The 18,819-nt window shown below is 38.0% G+C and overlaps 1 protein-coding gene and 1 long non-coding RNA gene across 8 annotated transcripts in view; both read left to right on the top strand.

The window, feature by feature from the left end:
- LOC120742847 (complement factor H-like) overlaps positions 1-18,819 on the top strand; it is an 84,116-nt gene that overhangs the window by 48,724 nt on the left and 16,573 nt on the right. The window contains exons 14-17 of one of the 7 annotated variants that reach the window (XM_040046305.1): positions 1,879-2,064; positions 2,488-2,667; positions 3,695-3,874; positions 6,524-6,826. The exons of the other annotated variants lie outside the window; for them this stretch is intronic. Of the exons in view, the coding sequence (XP_039902239.1) occupies positions 1,879-2,064; positions 2,488-2,667; positions 3,695-3,874; positions 6,524-6,714 (737 nt within the window). The 3' untranslated portion in view covers positions 6,715-6,826. Of the gene's footprint in view, positions 1-1,878; positions 2,065-2,487; positions 2,668-3,694; positions 3,875-6,523; positions 6,827-18,819 lie in introns of those variants that run through there. 7 annotated transcript variants of the gene reach the window in all.
- On the top strand, positions 13,569-15,756 carry LOC120742853. Its single transcript, XR_005697974.1, has 2 exons — positions 13,569-13,802; positions 15,324-15,756. It is a non-coding gene; the product is annotated as an uncharacterized LOC120742853 (long non-coding RNA).

The raw sequence follows: 18,819 nt of genomic DNA, 5'->3' as shown, positions 1-18,819 counted from the left end.
ACTCACATATATTCTACATATTTTGCTTTTTTCAGATCGATCTTGTAAAATCGGTGTTATGGATCCTCATCTCTACATAGCTGGATTACCACCATCAAATGAAATAATGGCGACTGGACATAAATTGCGTTTTCTTTGCAGCAATACACGTGTAATTGGGTCTACAGAAATTGAGTGTTTAGAAAATGGACAATGGAATTCCCCCTTTCCTACTTGCTCTGGTATGTGTACTTTTATTACCACAATAACGTGAGGTAACAGAAATGAGCTGTGACTATGATAAGGGTTTCTGTTTTAAGTTGCTGTTAGGAGCAATTTTGTATTGCAGGAAAACATCAGCATTCTGTAGCAGTTGTGTTGTTGCCCTTGTATCACATAAATCATTAATCTAATGATCCTGATGAACCCTGTAAGGTCAAAGTCATCATAGGAAGTATTCTAATCCTAATCCTATATTTTTGATCTGCTGTTTATGTCTAATATTGTAGGTTCTTGAGATAACGGCTGTTGTGAACTAGCATCACATAAATATTACTGAACTGGATACATCTCTTCATGAACGTATTTTTTTATACTGAAATCTTTTACTTTCAAGTTTTTTTTATATATTGAAAATGTAATGCTGATTTATGCAGACATTTGCATCACATTTGGTTTCTTGTTCATACTGTAAATCTCATAGTAAAACAGATTCTCTTCTTCAAAACACAGAAATGTTCAGTCGCTTAAGTACCCACCAGTTTAAGGTGCCAGTTTAAAATATATATTTGCTAGTTTTGTTCTCCCTGTTATGCTGTAGCTACAGGAGATTTGTTGAGGTTTAATGTAAATGATTGAAGCTTGATACCATTTTAATCTAAAATTAACAAGGGGATTTGAAAGCGTAGTTGTCTAAGGCAAAAATGCATTTCAGCACACTGGTAAATGGCCTGCATTTGTATAGCGCTTTTCTAGTCCATAGGACCCCAAAGCACTTTACACTACATTCAGTCATTCACCCATTCGCGATAGCAAGCTACATTGTAGCCACAGCTGCCCTGGGGCGCACTGACAGAGGCGAGGCTGCCGGACACTGGCGCCACCGGGCCCTCTGACCACCACCAGTAGGCAAACATGGGGTTAGTATCTTGCCCAAGGATATTTGATGGCAGCCTGGGATCGAACCACCGACCTTCTGATTAGTGGCTGACCTGCTCTGCCATCTGAGCTACAGCCACCCCGAAACTAGAATGAAATTAGAATATCAGGTTTTTGTTCAAAACTATCAGTTTCGAATGATATCCAATGACTGATAGCTGTGGTTATCAATATCTGTCAACAATAGGGAATTTTCTCTGCCGAGATATCATTTCATTCACTGTTGATCAGTCTGCCCTGCTTAAAGGAAATAATGGGCAACTATTGTCCACATTAGAAGACTCAAGTGTGAAGAACTTTTATAGGAATTAAGGTTGTATTTTTCTGCCAGGTGCTGCTAATTAAATTCACTACATTAAACAGATCGTCAGCAAACGTTAGCACTGCTATAAACACAGATGTTTTGGTAGTTTGTTCATCTGGATCATTCAGTGTGTGTTAACATATACTTCCCAGCAATTGAACAGTTATTCGTCAACTCAGCTAAACAATACCTATGAAAAAAAAGAGCTCACTATAGTACATCAAAATAAACTATTGCTGTGAATAAGATTTAAAACTGGAGTCAAGTTAGCCATTACAGCAATGAGAAACTGAATGCCTATTAATAATAAATATTTAAAGAAAAACTTGCTTAGTTTGAAAATGTAGTGAGAAAGTGTCTTATTACTTTGAATCTGATTTGGTTTCATGTTTATAATGTAAACCTCACAATAAAACAGATTCTCTTTTTCAAAACAGAGAAATGTAGAGTCCCTGAAACACCAGCAGGTCTAACAATCACCACAGATGTAACAGACGATCAAATGAAAAAAGGACAACATCTAACATTTGCTTGTGAAAACAGTAATCACATCATCAAAGGGAATGCAACGCTTGAATGTTTGGAAAATGGACAGTGGAGCAATCCTTTTCCCACATGTGAAGGTACAACACTTGTCCTCTTGTGATCTTACTGTTTATCAGTACAAAGGATGGAAAAAGATTGCTATTGCTGTTTTTGGTATTTCTTGGGGTGTCGTGTGAATGAGTGTAAGTTACACACACTTTAGACCAGAAATTAATCGTTTGTTTTGAGGCAAAAACACATTTCAGGTTATCAGTAAAATGTCCTCTGCCTGATCTGCTCTTGTGCTAATTAGTTTGTGTGAACATTGTTTCTGGTTAATTCTTTGTCACAGATGGCCACACAGTGTTAAGGTAAAGGAGAGTGATGCACAGGGTGTATGACAAATATTTCTCTTCAAATGAAAAATGATGCATGACAGCAGGTCAGAGTGAAAATGTGATTATTGTGACAAAATAGTATCTAATGTTGGTTTTTCCTCTGTTATTGCCCACAATTTTTAGCTGCCAAGAATTGTAGGACGCCACCACGTCTTTCAGATGGACAGACCAAAACATGGACTAGAAACATGTACAGACACAATGAAAAGGTCGAATATGTGTGTGACAGAAACTACGGCATGGAGGGTGGGCCGTTCAAAACCTGTGTCGATGGTGATTGGGTTGGAGAGATGAGATGCCACCGTGAGTTACATTTCCCTTTTGTTGCACACAAAGTTTTTAAATATGTTCTAAGTAAACAAACAGCCAGTGGAGGGACGCTGGAACCAGTTTGAGAAGTTTATTAAATCTGAGAAGTTGGTTAAGTGTGACGCTGAAAAGTTGTTTTCACTAACACAGACAGTAGCTCAAAACTGTTTGAAATGTGGTGCATTTAAGATTATACCTGAACACACCACAATGTAGACTTCAGGGTTAGTTGCAGTTATATCATTAAATAATAATATTAATACGAACAAGAAGAATTAGTTTTTATAGAAACCTCTGTAATAACCCACCATCCCCAAACTGTACTGCAGCTCTGAGAACATCACAATGGCTTCAGTTCTTAAGTGGATGGGTTTCACTTGTTCACCACCCACTACTTCTCCTAGATACACTATTGCAGTCTGCCCAAAGTCACACTTTGAGAGATTTAATGTCAGGTTTGCCTTTTCACGATTTCAGTGTTTTTAAGTGGCCCTCTATCATTGCCACAGACATCACACATTTCATCACCAGTTAACATGGGTTACATGGAGGAACAAGGAAATACAACATGCTATGGACATGTCAGAGGAAATGTGAGAACCTGATGAGCACACACGAACCACAGAAAGAGTTTGAACTTTAAAAAAAAATAAATTGTTTTTCCACAATAAAATGATTAAAACAATTAAAAGGATAGGATCTGTAAGATGTGGGAGAGGGCAGTAGATGAATATATCAAAGAAGCAGATCATTTCAACAGCAACATGAGTTTGATACCAGTACAACACAGTTTATCATTAGTTACAAAGAGTGCTGACCACTTTCTAAGCATAACAGAACTACATATATCGGATGACAAAGCAGTCTTAAAGGCTGTGATCTGCACTCGGATTGCATGATGAAAACTTCACCTGAAATGTAAAATAATATGTGACGGTATATGAACATAAAAACGTGACTAAAAAATTATTGTGACTAAATGTCTAAACTTTTTTTTTCTCTATTGCTCACACTTTTGCAGCTGCCCAGGGTTGTGGGAGGCCACCACCTCTTTCAGATGGAGACACCAAAACAAGTACTAAACGGCTGTACCAACATAATGAAAAGGTTGAATATATCTGTCAGCATTATTACGTCATGGAGGGTGGACCGTTCAAAACATGTAATGATGGTGAATGGACTGGAGAGATTAGATGCCTCCGTAAGTAAAAGTTTTCTTTATATTTCATTCTGTGAAGATACAAGTAAAAAGTCATCTTGGTTTCTGTTTTTTAATTTTGTTTAATTCCAGAGGTGTGATCGATATTTACAAAAATATACACGACTGCTTGTGAGCCTCTCAAGATGAGAAACTATGTATAAAATATGAAATTAAATATGTTCTTCACAAACAGCGAATGCATTACTTTGTTGAAGCCCTTCAATAAACATCTTGTCACGGTCCTGGGTCGGTTCGACCCAGTATTTTGAGTTTCTTATGTTTTGGTTTATTTTTGCATTATGGATTAGTTCTTATTCTCTGGTGATACCGTTTTGATTATAATTATATTCTGATTCTTTAGTTATCCGATGATGATGATGACGATGATGATTATTTCTGGTTTAGGTTTTGTTATCTTGCCCTCATGTTTGGTTTAGGTTGCCTGTGCTTAGTCTTCTCTGCCCGTATGTCCCGCTGTTTGCCCATGACGTCATTATGCCTGTTTACGAGTCTGTGTCTCTGTCTGTGGTGTGCTTCCTGTTTTATTTTGTAGGTCTGTGTCCTATGTCAGTGCGTTCAGCTTTGTGCTCTCCCTGTCTCGTCAGTGTAATCAGCGTCAGCCGTGTCTCCCAGCTGTTTCCTCTTCGCTCCGTTCACCTCTTGTATTTAGTGTCTGTGTCTTCCCCTACTCGGTGTCGCGTCGTTAACGTCTGTTCACCCTCGCTTCCTCTGTGTGTTCCGTTTGCCAGCCAGCCTTCCTGCCTAGTTATTCTGTTCTTCCAGTTTACTTAGTGTTTTTCTGTTCTGCTTCTTACCAGCAATAAAGCTGTGTGTTTTGAGTTACTTCCGCCTCAGTGAGTCCTGCATTTTGGGTTCTCTCTTCCTGCCTGCCTACACACAGACATGACACATCTTGACTGTTCAGTTTAAAATCCACTGTGGTGGTGTACACTGAAAACATTTAAAATACAGACAAAAACATTCATTTGTGACAGAAAGTCCAGAACCCTTTACTGTTAAGCTGAATTTTGGAAATTTGTCAAAAAAAAGCAAGACTGGATTTTTGAGAACTTAATGTCATAGATCAAAAACTCCCAAAGGCTGTATCTATCAAATATGATACACTAGGTATTGGGGGGATAAAACGCTTTGAGGCATGTTGTGTTTGACATAAGAAATCACCAGGTACAAAATCATTTCTCACTGTGTGGATAGTAGGGTCTGAGGTTTACTGAAAAAAATATTTTATGTTTGATGAGATGAGCATCAAGTAAGAAATTCTTTAATTGTTTTTTCTGTTGACTTCAGGTAATTCTAAACAATAGTCATGATGACGTTGAATTGTGCTATAGGGCCCTGCTGTAATTTTTTTATCTGGGTTTTTAGGCCAGTAAGGTCAGTGGGTCTGAAATGTTTCTAAGACTCAAATTATGGATATATTTAGTAAATAATAAAGTTTTCAAATCAGTTCTAATATAAAAAGCAGCTGGTGAATGGACGCTGGAACCAGTGAATGAGCTGTCTCCCTCAAAAACCTGTTAACATCCCAGCTGCTGATTCTAGTAATAATCTAGTAAAAAACATGTAGTTGTTGCATTTGGTGAAGCTGTATATATGGAGATTTTTTAGGTAGTTTTTCAAAGTTCAAAGAGCATGACTGAAGTATTTATGATACTGTGTGTGGTTCAAACCTCAGAACTGTGTTAAGTATTGGAGTGAAAGGTGCAAGCAGGAATTCTGATTAATTATTAATTCTTCATTTAACAAAGTGTGCAGTCTAGAGATATAATAACAGCATATTGATTTAAATGAATATTTGGTCTGAAAAACAAATGATCATTTCTGTTGAAGGTTATTATATCACATTTGACCGATGAACTGCAATTCAAAACCTTTGGGACAAAGCTCACTTCAAACTGACAGCAATAAATAACAATAAACAAATAATAATAAAGTTAATTCTAGCAGCAAGATATGAAATCAAATCACAATTTAAAATCAACAAGTGATCCAGATTCCTGAAATTCTGTATGTTTATCTAAAAGAAATAACAGAAACTAATTTACTTATTTGGAGAATGAGTAAAATAAATGAGTAGGTTTACATTGAAATGTGACTTCCAAGATTCAAGATTCCTTATTTGTCGCATGCATAGTTATACGAGTACAACACGCAGTGAAATGTATCCTGACGCACTTCTCGACTGTGTAAAAAGAGAGAGAGAAGATTATGTACATGCAAACAGAGAGAACAAATGTACATATAACCATAAAAGTGAATTAAATAAAATAAGACAATCTGGAAATTTCAAATTGAAACATCTGAAAAATGTACATTGTGCAGGTGGGTATTAAAGTGTCTAGTACTGTAGTGAGGCTGAGAGGAGTCAGGCTGGGATGGACAGGACTTCAGCATGTAAAATAGTCACAGAAATATTACATAAAATTAACAGTGAATGTAATCACCCCACAAGAGCAACAGCAACAGTAGATCATCTGTGTACCATTCCAGCGTTTGACCACAATTTAGAATTAGGCAGGAGAAAATAAATTTTATTTGTAGCCACAGAGTCCTTTACAGAACACAATATTCTGTACATTCATGTATTTTACTAACATTAAAAGACTGTTTATCTTTTATGTCTTACAGAACCCTGCACTGTGAATAGAGACGACATGAGCAGACATAATATTCAGTTCAGATATTCAAGAGATGATAAACTGTATACAGCACATGATGATGAAATCGAGTTTATGTGTACCAGAGGAAGACAAGTTGGGACACTGGGATTGCGTCAGAAGTGTGAACATGGTGTGATACATTTGCCAACTTGCCTATAATGCTTTTTTGTACAAGACTAGATAAACACGAGGGCACTAATGTGACAATAATTGAAGAGCAGAATAAAGAATTAGACCAGTGAAGTACCAGTGCTGTATGTGGTCATTTCAATAAAACGTAATAAATGCTGCTGAGTCTGTTTTCTGCTTCTATGTGTTTTCTCAGGGAAATCAATCTCGCATAAATCTTCTACCACAAATACAGAACAAATATACAGAATTTGGCTTTATTATTTAATAAAGGTTCCCAAGCAACTGAATGTTGAATACTGACGAGACCAAGACAGGTAGGATCTTGTTAGCTTCACATTTGTTGTTTTTTTCTAGTTAAGCAAGGACACTAGAAGCGTAAGACAGTTTCTGGGAGCAGTTGACAATTTTGAATACATTTCCAAAGGTTTCCTACATTGTGATGGTGTTTGATAACAAATCTGCTTCCCACACATATTTCAGCGAAGAAAATCTTTCCTCTGTGGATGAAGTTGCAATAACACTGAGAAATATTTCTGCAGCCTCTTCTGGCTGAAAAAGTTATCAAATGCTCTGCATAAAAGTTGTACTTGACTGATGTTTGTTTAATCATAAAACCTGTTGTTCTTTCTGTAGTTGCTAAGACTTTTCTCTTTCATTGCATGTATAATCATTGAGACAATAAAACCTGACATGTACTTCCCTCAATAATGCAATCTGTTGTCTGTTATTCTTTGGTGCTGTAGAAGAAAAACTCATTTCAGGAATTTTGAATTTAACAATTCGTCCAGTCCAACTGAGGATTTGTTCTTACACTCAAATACAACCCATACGAGCATTTGCAAAAACAGCACACCTACAGATTGGTTTAAGTCATATCTTTCTAATAGGTCTTTCTCGATCAATTTCGGCCCTTATTTCTCCTCTGCTGCACCTGTCTCCTGCGGCGTGCCTCAAGGATCTGTCCTTGGCCCCCTGCTCTTCTCACTGTATATGCTCCCCTTAGGCGCAATCTTTGAGAAGTACATCACTGCACATCATTGTTATGCTGACGACATACAGATCTACTTTGAATTAACTGATGATTCTGCTATGTCTTTGCACAGTTTTCGTGAGTGAATGCGAGAGGTTAAAAATTGGCTTGCAGGTAATTCTTATCCTAAACGACAGGAAAACTGAAATCATTGTGTTTGACAGTAGTATCACTCCGTGATGCCTTCGGTTCCTTTGATAGTTTCCTCACCGACACTGTTAGTGACCTGGGTGTGTTTTTGGATAGCTCTTTTAAATTCGACAAACAAGTGTCTGTTGTTGTCAAATCTTGCTTCTATCAATTGCATCTTATTAGCGAAGCCAGACATTATATCCCGCATAGAGACCTGGAAAGCTTATCCACCCCTTCGTGACATCTAAGTTGGATTATTGCAACTCCCTTTAATTTGGTCTTAACTCTACTCTCCTCCATAGACTGCAACTTGTTCAGAATGCCACTGCTCGTCTCCTTACTGGTAGTGGGCGGCGTGTCTCTATCACCCCTGTCCTCGCCGACCTGCATTGGCTTCCCGTTAAGTATTGCATTGAATTCAAAATCCTGCCGCTCACCTTCCGAATTATTAACAATATAGCTCCAAGCTACCTCATTGAGCTCCTTAGATTACACACCCCTACTAGAGCACTAAGATCATCTTCCCAGTCACTTTTGGTATAGCCGAGATCCCAGCTGAAGACTAGAGGTGACCGAGCATTTTCCTTGGCTGCACCCGATCTATGGAATAACCTCCCCATCGCTATCCGCGAGTCTGATTCCATTCAATCCTTCAAATCACGGTTAAAAACCCACTTATTTAGCCTCGCCTTTTCTACCAGTTAATGAATGTTTGTTAGTTAGTTTAATGCTTATTTCTATCTTCAGTCTATTCTTAATGACATAATAATATAATCACTTGTAAAATTTTTGATTGTTTTATCCTTTACACATATTGTTCTCTTGTGCTTTTATATGCATTTCTTTTGCTTCTGTGTTTTTAATGTCATTTAACATGCTAGCATGGTGGTACTTTGCCATAGCCTTTATCCTCCCTGTTACTTCATCTTACCCTCTTGTATGTTAAGCACTTTGGTACACCACTGGTTTTAAATGTGCTATTTAAATACAGTTTGTTGTTGTTGTTCTTGTTGTACAGGTGGCAGACCCAACACAACAAGATATCATGCGATGACCGATAAATAGTACTTCACTTTAAGAGCATTTGTATTTCATGTCAATAGTCCCTAAAGACTACACTGAGATGAGATAGTGTGTCATTTTATGACCAACTTTTTATTAACAGCACATAACTAAAAGCCCTGAGCAGAAACAGAAAAAATAAACTTTTAAAGATGGGCCTCAATTTTTGTTTTTAGCCTCCAGCTTGCATTTATTTATGGGGTTAATTTATGTTTGATTAAACATAATATTTGTATTAAATTAAATTAAGAATAAACAGTTATCATATTCAGTTCCAAAAAAAATCTGGCCGTAAGTACTGGAATACCACTAACTCCACATCAAAAACTTACCAATAAACGCCAAACAGAATCTAAAGTCTGCAAATTATTTTCTAGTTCAAACTTACTTAAATATTTTATAATTTATAGAGAGGTGTTGTTAAACATGTCAGTGTCACAGAAGCATGGCAGACCTAACCACATTGTCACACCCAAACACACTTTATTTCTTGGTTACTGTTCTTACAATAGCTGCCAGCCAGACACATTCACAACAGCTACAGCAGGACCCAGTACAGACTTTAATCCCGCGAGGTGTGAGTGAGGTGCCGCTTATGTGGACTGGACTGGAATTCTCTTTCTGTCAGTGGGTCCAGATTTTATGAGCAGAGAAGAACAAACAGGTAAGTTGAGGTCACAGAGCCAAACTATTAACATAGAGATTCAAAGGAGTGAACTGATTATTTCCATTTTAACAATCAGGTGTCACATGATGATTACTATAACTTTCTAATGTGATGATGTTGTCTCTTGTTGCTGTCCCTGGCTCTCTTTCTCTCTCTTTCGACTGTGGCTCAGGGGGTTGGGAATCGCATCTGTAACCGGAAGGTTGCCGGTTCGATCCCTGGGCTCTCTGTCCTGGTCGTTGTGTCCTTGGGCAAGACACTTTACCCTACTTGCCTACTGGTGTTGGCCAGAGGGGCCGATGGCGCGATATGGCAGCCTCGCTTCTGTCAGTCTGCCCCAGGGCAGCTGTGGCTACAACTGTAGCTTGCCTCCACCAGTGTATGAATGTGAGAGTGAATGAATAGTGGTATTGTAAAGCGCTTTGGGTGCCTAGAAAAGCGCTATATAAATCCAATCCATTATTATTATTCCCTCCCACTCTGTTCCTGTGCTACTGCCAGTGTAACTACCCCCCTGCTCAGAGCAAGCGCAAGGCTCATGTTAGTAAAAGTGTTTAATACTGTAGTCGTTTATTGATTCCTGTGCTAATATATGCTAAGCTATCTGTTCATACACTGCTAACATGGATGTGCTACGCTATCAGTGAATGCCATTGTTGTTTACTGATAGCAAACTGTGGTGTGATACTCGAAAGGTCTCATCAAGTCTCGATTTAATTCGATTTATGCTTTGTTATCAGTGTTTGCAATCATGGCATGGCTGTGGTGTCTTATGTGGTATGAGGACCACTGTGGGTTAATCTTTGTTGTGATACTCACTCCTTTTTTTATTTAGACCTGGTTTAATTCTGGTATAGTTGAATATTTGTATATAATCCTCGAAGCTGTCAGACTCTATAACAGGGGTCACCAGCCTTTTTAAAACTGAGAGCTAGATAAAATTGTGAACAGTTTGGTTCACCTTTATTTATATGGTTCTATCTAGCATATTCTATCTTGATATGCTATGTCTTATCACAGTTTAATTTTTCAAAAATATATACAATGATTTAAGGAAGGAAAGGGCTACATGTCAACATACAACTCTTTATTTCTATTAATGTCTTACTTCATTCCTACCTGATTGACATGTCTAGGAATTATGAGTGATTGGCACACTGTAGTGGTAAAAGTTGCTGCCAATCAAATTATGATATAGTAAAGTTAAAACAACACACAACTGACTGTTTTATATTATATCTAATATATATCATGTAATTATCCTTATAATTACAAAATGTTTTATGTAAGATTTATGTTTTGTAATTTAAATCTGACATCACAAAAGTGTTTTGTAATTTGAATAATGTATTTTGTAACTGCAGTACACATAATACTAATTTTGAGCAATTTTGTCCAGGTTCCTTGCCACCGGGGACTCCTTCAGGGCCATCGCGTTTAGTTTTAGAGTTGGTGTGTCCACGGTGTGTCAGATCACCCCCCAGGTAGCGACGGCCATCTGGGACTGTCTAGTGGATGATTTCATGGCTTTGCCTTCAACTGCAGACTGGCGGTCCATCACAGAGGGATTCCAGGAGCGCTGGAACTTCCCTCTCTGCTGTGGAGCTCTGGATGGGAAGCACGTCCAGACAAAGGCACCCCATATATCATATAGGAGAAACACATTGATATACACTAAATATTTATACATTAAATATTTATTTCTTTTTTTGTGATGCCCAAATTTATGCACCTGCTTGATTTTGTTTAAACAATTATTGCACACTTTCTGTAAATCCAGTAAACCTCTTTTCACTTCTCAAGTATCACTGTGTGTGTCTCCTGTATGATATATTTAACTGACATTTTTAATTGTAACAACCAACGATTTATACAGGAAAATAATGTCTATTAACAATGTTGCCCAAACTTTTGCATCCCACTGTATTAGTATATTTTGTCATTAGTATAATATGAAATAAATTCTACATGTGTCAAGTCGTGTGCCAACGTTTGCTGTGTAGTAGAACTGAGACATTAGTCATTATAAAAATTTATTTAAAATAATTATTAAAATTTACAAACAGAAAAACATTAAACATAAATATATAAAATATAAGTATTTACAGAGAGACAGGAATAAAAAGGACCAGCTGGTCTCCAGAGCAGGAACAAGGCTGAGGAGGAAATGTTCCGTTGGAGACTGGTGTGGCCTCTTCAGGGACTCCAGGATGGCCAGCTCCACCGCCGATGGACCGTCCTGGGACCTGTCCCTCATCTGCCTCGGAGCTGTCCTCCTCTGTGGGCCTGTAAAACAAAAAGAAATGAGAAGGCTGCTACTAGATTTTCATTTTTAACATTGGGAAAAAAACCCAACAAAACAGGATATAATCAGATTGGTTGTAGATATTTAGTAAAGGTGATCATAAGGGAATCCAAGCGAGTAAAAAGCTATCAGTGCTTGCTGTACATCTGATGCTACAATTGCATACCTGTGGGTGCAGCAGCAGGAGCGGAGGGACCGGGGAGCCAGGAGAAGCAACAGGGGATGCTCTGCTGCAGATTCAGTTGGTTCTGTCAAGACAATAATAAATGTTAACAGGTTTTAAACAATAATCAGAGAAAGTATATACAGGGGTCCCTCCTTTATTGCAGCAGGGGTTCTCAGAATAACTAGCCCCTCGCCACGCACTTTATTCACTTTGTCCCCACTCACATGAACATTAGTCCCAGTTCTCACAAGTTGATTCTCAAAGTGCAAACCTTTGTAGATTACAAAACGTAAAAGTATTATTATGCCGCGTTTTGTCTTCATCTGCCTGCCACTTTCGTGCGCCTTTTTCCCTCCCGATGCAGGTGTCTATTTCCGAATGAAGGTCATAGTTATGGGTGTTTTTGTGCTGTTTTTTTCTATTGAACGTGATGGTTATCAAAGCCAAACGTGATAAATTTGGTAAGCGCAGGAGACACGACACGGAGGAGATTTGTCAATCAGGCTGCAGAATGCAATGCTGTACGGTGCAAAAAAAAAATCAGCGAAAAAGCAAAGCAGTGACAGATGAACAGCGGGACCACTGTGTGCTGTTTATTAATAAACAATAAAATATATTCCTAAATGACAACATGCATAAAAGCAGAACGGTATTTGTACATCAGTGGGAAAATAGCGGTGGCTTGCTAGCTTTTGGGCAGCTTCCCCGGGTCAGTCAAAAATTTCAAAAGAGAAATGAATGAACTTGCCAGGTTGCCCGATCTCTTCACATATCTTCCTCCAAGCTCGGTCCTTTATATTCCTGTCTCGGTACACAAAGCAGCTGGTGTCGTACAGCTCTGGGTGGTTAGCTAGGGCGCTGATTAGCCTTTCCTCCATATTGAATGAAGTATGAAGGGCTTTGGCTGGATCTGCCCCTTTGACTTAGGTCAGAGCCACGTCACCAGGCTCCTGATTGGTTGTCGCAGCACGAATTGACGCTGGAGTTCATATTTTCCCAGCGGTAGACGCGAAACGCACGTATGCACAAAATGCAACACAATAACTGACGCACGTGGTTTTATTCACGAGTCAAACGCGCCAGACGCGCTGCTTTCACGCGTTTTTGCGACGCAAATCTGCTTCTGAATTTTCGCGGGACCCACAATCGCGCTTCTACATTGACTTTACATGTAAACCTGACGCTCTGATCGCGTCTATCCGTTTTGTTCGCCAGCGACACATCACTACACCATATCCGAGAATTCATTGTGCAGCCCAGCCTACTCCAGTTTCCAACAATGGCGGCTATGGGCAGAAATCTGTGCCATCAGAAACTGAATTTGAATAAGTTAAATTTGAATTTGAATTGCTCAGATTGAATCTGAATTGTAACTTGAATAAAAGCTTTTAAAAACTGAATATGAATTAGCCTAATTTGAAATTCAATTTATTGGTTTGAAAATGATCAACACTAAATTGAAATTGAATTTTATATTTTGAAAATGAATTTATTTGCTTTGAAACCGTATTTTATCCTTTAAAAGTTTAGCTCTCGAATAATTTCAGATTCACTTCTCACCATTCAATTTCAGTTCCAAAATTCAGTTTTTTGGGACTTAGTTCCGGTTCAAGAGTAATCGAGCGCAGATTAATAGAACTACATTTTACTAGCGGACCGAAAGTGTTACTGACGGGAATCTACAGCGTCTTTAGCTGAATTAAGACTTCAGAAGTCATTCGTCATGTCGAATGACCAGCGGATAAACTCTCAGGTTGGTAATAAATGTATTACATGTATAAGAACAAGCGTCATGTTAACAAATGATAGCCGTACGGTAACTTTTATGCTTATTGTAGCTGTTAGCTAAAGACGCCAATTTAGCGTAGTTTGGCGCACAGTGTGGCGTCAAAATAGGCGCACACCTTTGACGCTGCGTTTTCTCCGTCTTCCTTGTCCACACGTAAATGCTAAACGCAGTTTACGTGTGGACAAAAGGTGCAAACGCAAGTTAGGTGAGCGTGCAGCGTAAAGTTTGAATTGAGTGCGAATCGAAGCGGGTGCTCTCCAATCATTAAAAGTAACAAAGTCATTGAACACATTTATACAGTTACCTTTACGTTTATCAATCATCACAGATTTACAATTTTTTGTAGTACTATGCTAAAAAGCAACTACAGAGTGAAAGTCTGGGTCAAGCGCCGAGGCGACGGCAAGAACAAAGGAACCCTCGAAGCGTTAAAGCTAGCTTTGTAAGGGAATATAACAGAAAAGTATGAAACGAAAATGTTTTCTTTGTTGATAGACTTTGTTCGCAGTGCAATTTATTTGTTGCCGGATTGTAAGAAGAAAGTAGACACAATTTCGGGCTCCCACATTTTATCCGAAACTTTACATTAACAAGTTTGTTTTGTTTTTTTCACTGTTATTCAAATGCAACCGTGGAAATAACGAATAGAACAAAAGTCATTCATTCTTACCTTATACTAATCGTGGTGCAGGCCAGTGCAGTGCATGAACTGATGCCTTCTCCGGTCAATTCCGCTGAGAGTAAATCTAATGTCCCGCTCTACTGTACAAGACAATGGTTACCTGGAGGGATGTACCAATGTGATAGGGGTGCTGCGGAATAGTCCAAGTGGTAGCAGCTTTAATTTCCCGCTCAACCATAAATCGATGGTTTTTCAACGTGATTGTTGTCACCTTGTCAACTATAAATAGATCAACAATCAACGATGACAGAACAACAGTGAATCAATGTTATTTCAATGTCAGTGTAAGGTTTCATCAGTATTTCAATGTTGTTTCAACATTGGTTTTGTGTTGACATTTCAATCCTGACGATTCTGATGGTTCAGATGGAAAATCAACATCTGTTCAATGTCTCCTTGCTATCTGGGCTGTTTCTAGTAGAATTCCAAAGTTGTCATCTTGTACACTGTCAGAGCCCTGTATGCTGTAGAGACCCCTATAGTAGGGAAACATGCAAAACGGTGTCCAAACCTTTGTATTTTAGCTTTATTTATGTCTTACACAGCATCCCAACTCTTTAGCTAACTTAATAACTTTAGCTAAAGTGAATAGTTAGTCTAATTCATTAGTGCAGCATTACTGGATCACCTCTGTTTGAAGTGATATGATATGTGACTATCACTGTGTTTAACTATCATAATAATTCTTAGGGTACCGAGTGCATGCTTAATTAGTTGGGTTTTTTTTTAAACATACTGCTCCATTGCTATGTTTGACAGGCTGAAGTTGTCGGGTTACCTCCTAAATCGATCATCTTTTACAGGTGTTTTGTGCCAGAAATGGAGTGTCCACTGAAGACTGAAGATACTGAATCTCTACGCCTTGCCATTGATCCCTCTTGTGCCTTCATCTAGACAAGAGACATTAACTTAACCACTCTCATATGCTCTGTACCTACATCACCTTCCCTGACAGTCATAGCTTGGCTCATCTGAGGGTGAAATTATAAGAATGTGTTATTTTGCAAAGTGCTCTCTAGGGTTCCTAAATAAAATATGACATTGAGGTCATTTCTTTTGAATTAATCCCTTCTTCTGAAATATAAGAACCTCTCCTGGTTTTAATGGCACTTTGGATTTCCTTACTTTCTGTTCCACTCCCAACCCCAAATAGATGCTGACAAGCTGACACAGTAACATGGAAGAGGGAAAGACGTTGGAAAGGACTACTACAAATAAACCTAATGCCTAACAATGTAAAATAAGAACAATAATAATAATAAAGATAAAAGATGAAGTAACAAGTTTTTAGTTTCTTGTTTATTCCAAATGATCATCCAGATGTCTGTGACATGTGATGACAAACACCATAATGGAAGGCCTTTGTCATCACATGCTTAAACTCATCATATATTTTTGCATATGTTGAACAGGCAGTCAGACATGCTGTAACGGTGGGGTAGAAAACTGCAGAACACCATACGGCAGGGGTCTCAAACTCCAGTCCTTGAGGGCCACTGTCCTGCAACTTTTCCATGTGTCCCTGTTGCAACACACCTAGTAGGTCATTAGCAAGACTATAGAACTTGACTGCATGCTGAGTTGGCAATTCAGCCATTTGATTCATGTTACAGCAGCTCATGAGTGAATGAACATGGTGCAATAAAAGTATTTTTTTTTAGAAGTATATGTTTCCAAATACATACATTTACTTAAATTTCCTTGAGTTAGGGGTTGCCACCTCAGCATGCAGTCAAGTTCTATACTCTTGCTAATGACCTACTAATTGTATTCAGGTGTGTTGCACCAGGGACACATGGAAAAGTTGCATGACACCGGCTCTCAAGGACTGAAGTTTGAGACCCCTGTCATACGGAATATGACAGGTGTGGTTGAACTGCATAAAGACTTCTAAGTTTCTCTTCTGGCAGGACAGGAATGTAGCCTTGTCCTGTGAGCCACTGTAAGGATGTACTTGGAGTAGAACTGGACTGTCACCGGCCTCAGGCTCTTCACCTTTTCAAAGACAAAGCAGTCATTTAGATAAAATATTAGATATTGTTTACCTGAGGATCTGACACAGACTGATTCATGTTCTACACAGTTCTGACAAGTTCATAGAAATTTCTGTTCAATTAGAACCAAGTATTTGAGGTGAATTAACACTTCTGAAGTGTTAATTCAGCTAAAGACGCTGTAGATTCCCGTCAGTAACACTTTCGGTCCGCTAGTAAAACATAGTTCTATTAATCTGCGCTCGATTACTCTTGAACCGGAACCGGATGTAAGTCCCAAAAAACTGAATTTTGGAACTGAAATTGAATTGTAGAACTGAAACTGAATGGTGAGAAGTGAATCTGAACTTATTCGAGAGCTAAACTTTTAAAGGATAAAATACGGTTACAAAGCAAATAAATTCATTTTCAAATATAAAATTCAATTTCAATTTAGTGATGATCATTTTCAAACCAATAAATTGAATTTCAAATTAGACTAATTCATATTCAGTTTTTAAAAGCTTTTATTCAAGTTACAATTCAGATTCAATCCGAGCAATTCAAATTTAACTTATTCAAATTCAGTTTCTGATGGCACAGATTTCTGCCCATAGGCGGCTGCTACTTAGTTTTAATATTACTCTTATTACTCTTTCTGGGTCACAAAATAAACTTTTAAGATATTTTCAGGCAAGAATGTAGCTGTGTAAACTTCAAATATTTGCTCGGTTTTTTAAGACATCACATATTTGCAAAGAGCTCTGACGTTTTCGGAGAAGTCTGTTACCCACCAGCTCGATAGCTAGGCGGTTCACTAGAGTACGTGAGAACAGGTTGTCGCTACTCAGGTTAAACATGATATATAGGTCACTTAGATAACTTAAAAATGTTATTGTTTGGCTTTTTTCAATGTTTTATTTGCTAGTGAGTAAATCGGTTTGACTGAGATTACAGCTGAATAAACGACATACGGAAAACTGATTAAACAGAAGTGTGACATGATCGAGAATTTGCGCCAGTGTCCTGTTATGTTTTAAAAAGTAAGGAGCAGACAGCTGAACTCCACCGAGACAGGTGGTGACGCAAATCTTAAGGCTAGACCATCCAATTTCACAGCCGCTCACTTCCGGTCTACCCGGCCTTCAGAGGATCCAGCCCATGTAGACCGCGAAGGCCAGGTCAGCAGGAAGATGCAGCCCCTGAATTTGGACCCCCCTTCTTTCTTTCTCAACTATATAGTGCTGTGAAAAAGTTTTTGTCCCTTCCTGATTTTTTGCATATTTGTCACACTTACATGTTTCAGACAATCAAACAAATTTTAATATTAGACAAATATAACAGGAGTAAATGCAAAACACAGTTGTTAAATTATCATTTTTTTTATTAAGGGAAAATCCATCCAAACCTATCCGGCCCTGTGTGAAAAATTCATTGCATTCAAATTCATTAGAAAAATAAATGAGACAAACTACAAATTCTAATTATGATTTCTGATCTCACAACTATTTTTGGCAAAATTTATTGCAGTATAATGCTGAAGTCATAATAAGCACTCCTAATCTGGGACATGATATCACCAAATCTATACAACAATTCTTACATCAGATGAATTGAAGGGTAAATGGAAATGGTTATGGAAAGAGATGTGAGTTTGACCATTTTTGCTGTTTTTAGGTTGAACATAATTGCAAATATGGAGTGGATCACTAGAGACAAATGTTTGCTGACAATCTGTATTCACTCCTTCTTTACTTCTGATTTCATTTCCAGTAAAAGACAGAAAACATTTGTCTCTTTATTGAGTTTGTAGTTGTTCCTGTCACTACACACACAAAACAAATCTCATGTATACTGACTGCCTCGGGACACAACACAACATTAGTGACGTGCAGTTGTTTCCAAGTCTGGCCTCTTATCTTGTATGAGTTTAGGTTGAACTGAACATGTATATTTGAATTATAACCAAGTCGTGTCCAATGGCAAAACATCAAAATTAGAAAATGATTCACAATTTACCATCACAAATGTTTTAGACCAACCAAATGTGACATTAATCTCTTCTTTAGAAGGAACTTGTTAAGTACAAAAGCTGGAAAAGGTTAGATTTACATTACAATTCAAATCAAAATGACTGAAGATGAAGGAAAGGACAAAACTGTATGGACATTTCATTCACGAGAGTTACTTGAGTTTTCTTTAATTTTTCAAAAGCCTACATCATTTCAACATTACTTTGTCCTCTATGTCTCTTCCTGCTTTGAATGCTATAAATTAATATATTAATTAATAGACAAACAACTTTTTTATACTTTCCTACATATGC

Source organism: Simochromis diagramma, unplaced genomic scaffold, assembly GCF_900408965.1.
Source record: "Simochromis diagramma unplaced genomic scaffold, fSimDia1.1 OVJJ01000553.1, whole genome shotgun sequence".
Taxonomy (NCBI): domain Eukaryota; kingdom Metazoa; phylum Chordata; class Actinopteri; order Cichliformes; family Cichlidae; genus Simochromis; species Simochromis diagramma.
Note: the sequence above shows the minus strand (reverse complement) of the source record. Positions and strands in the feature narration are given on the sequence as shown.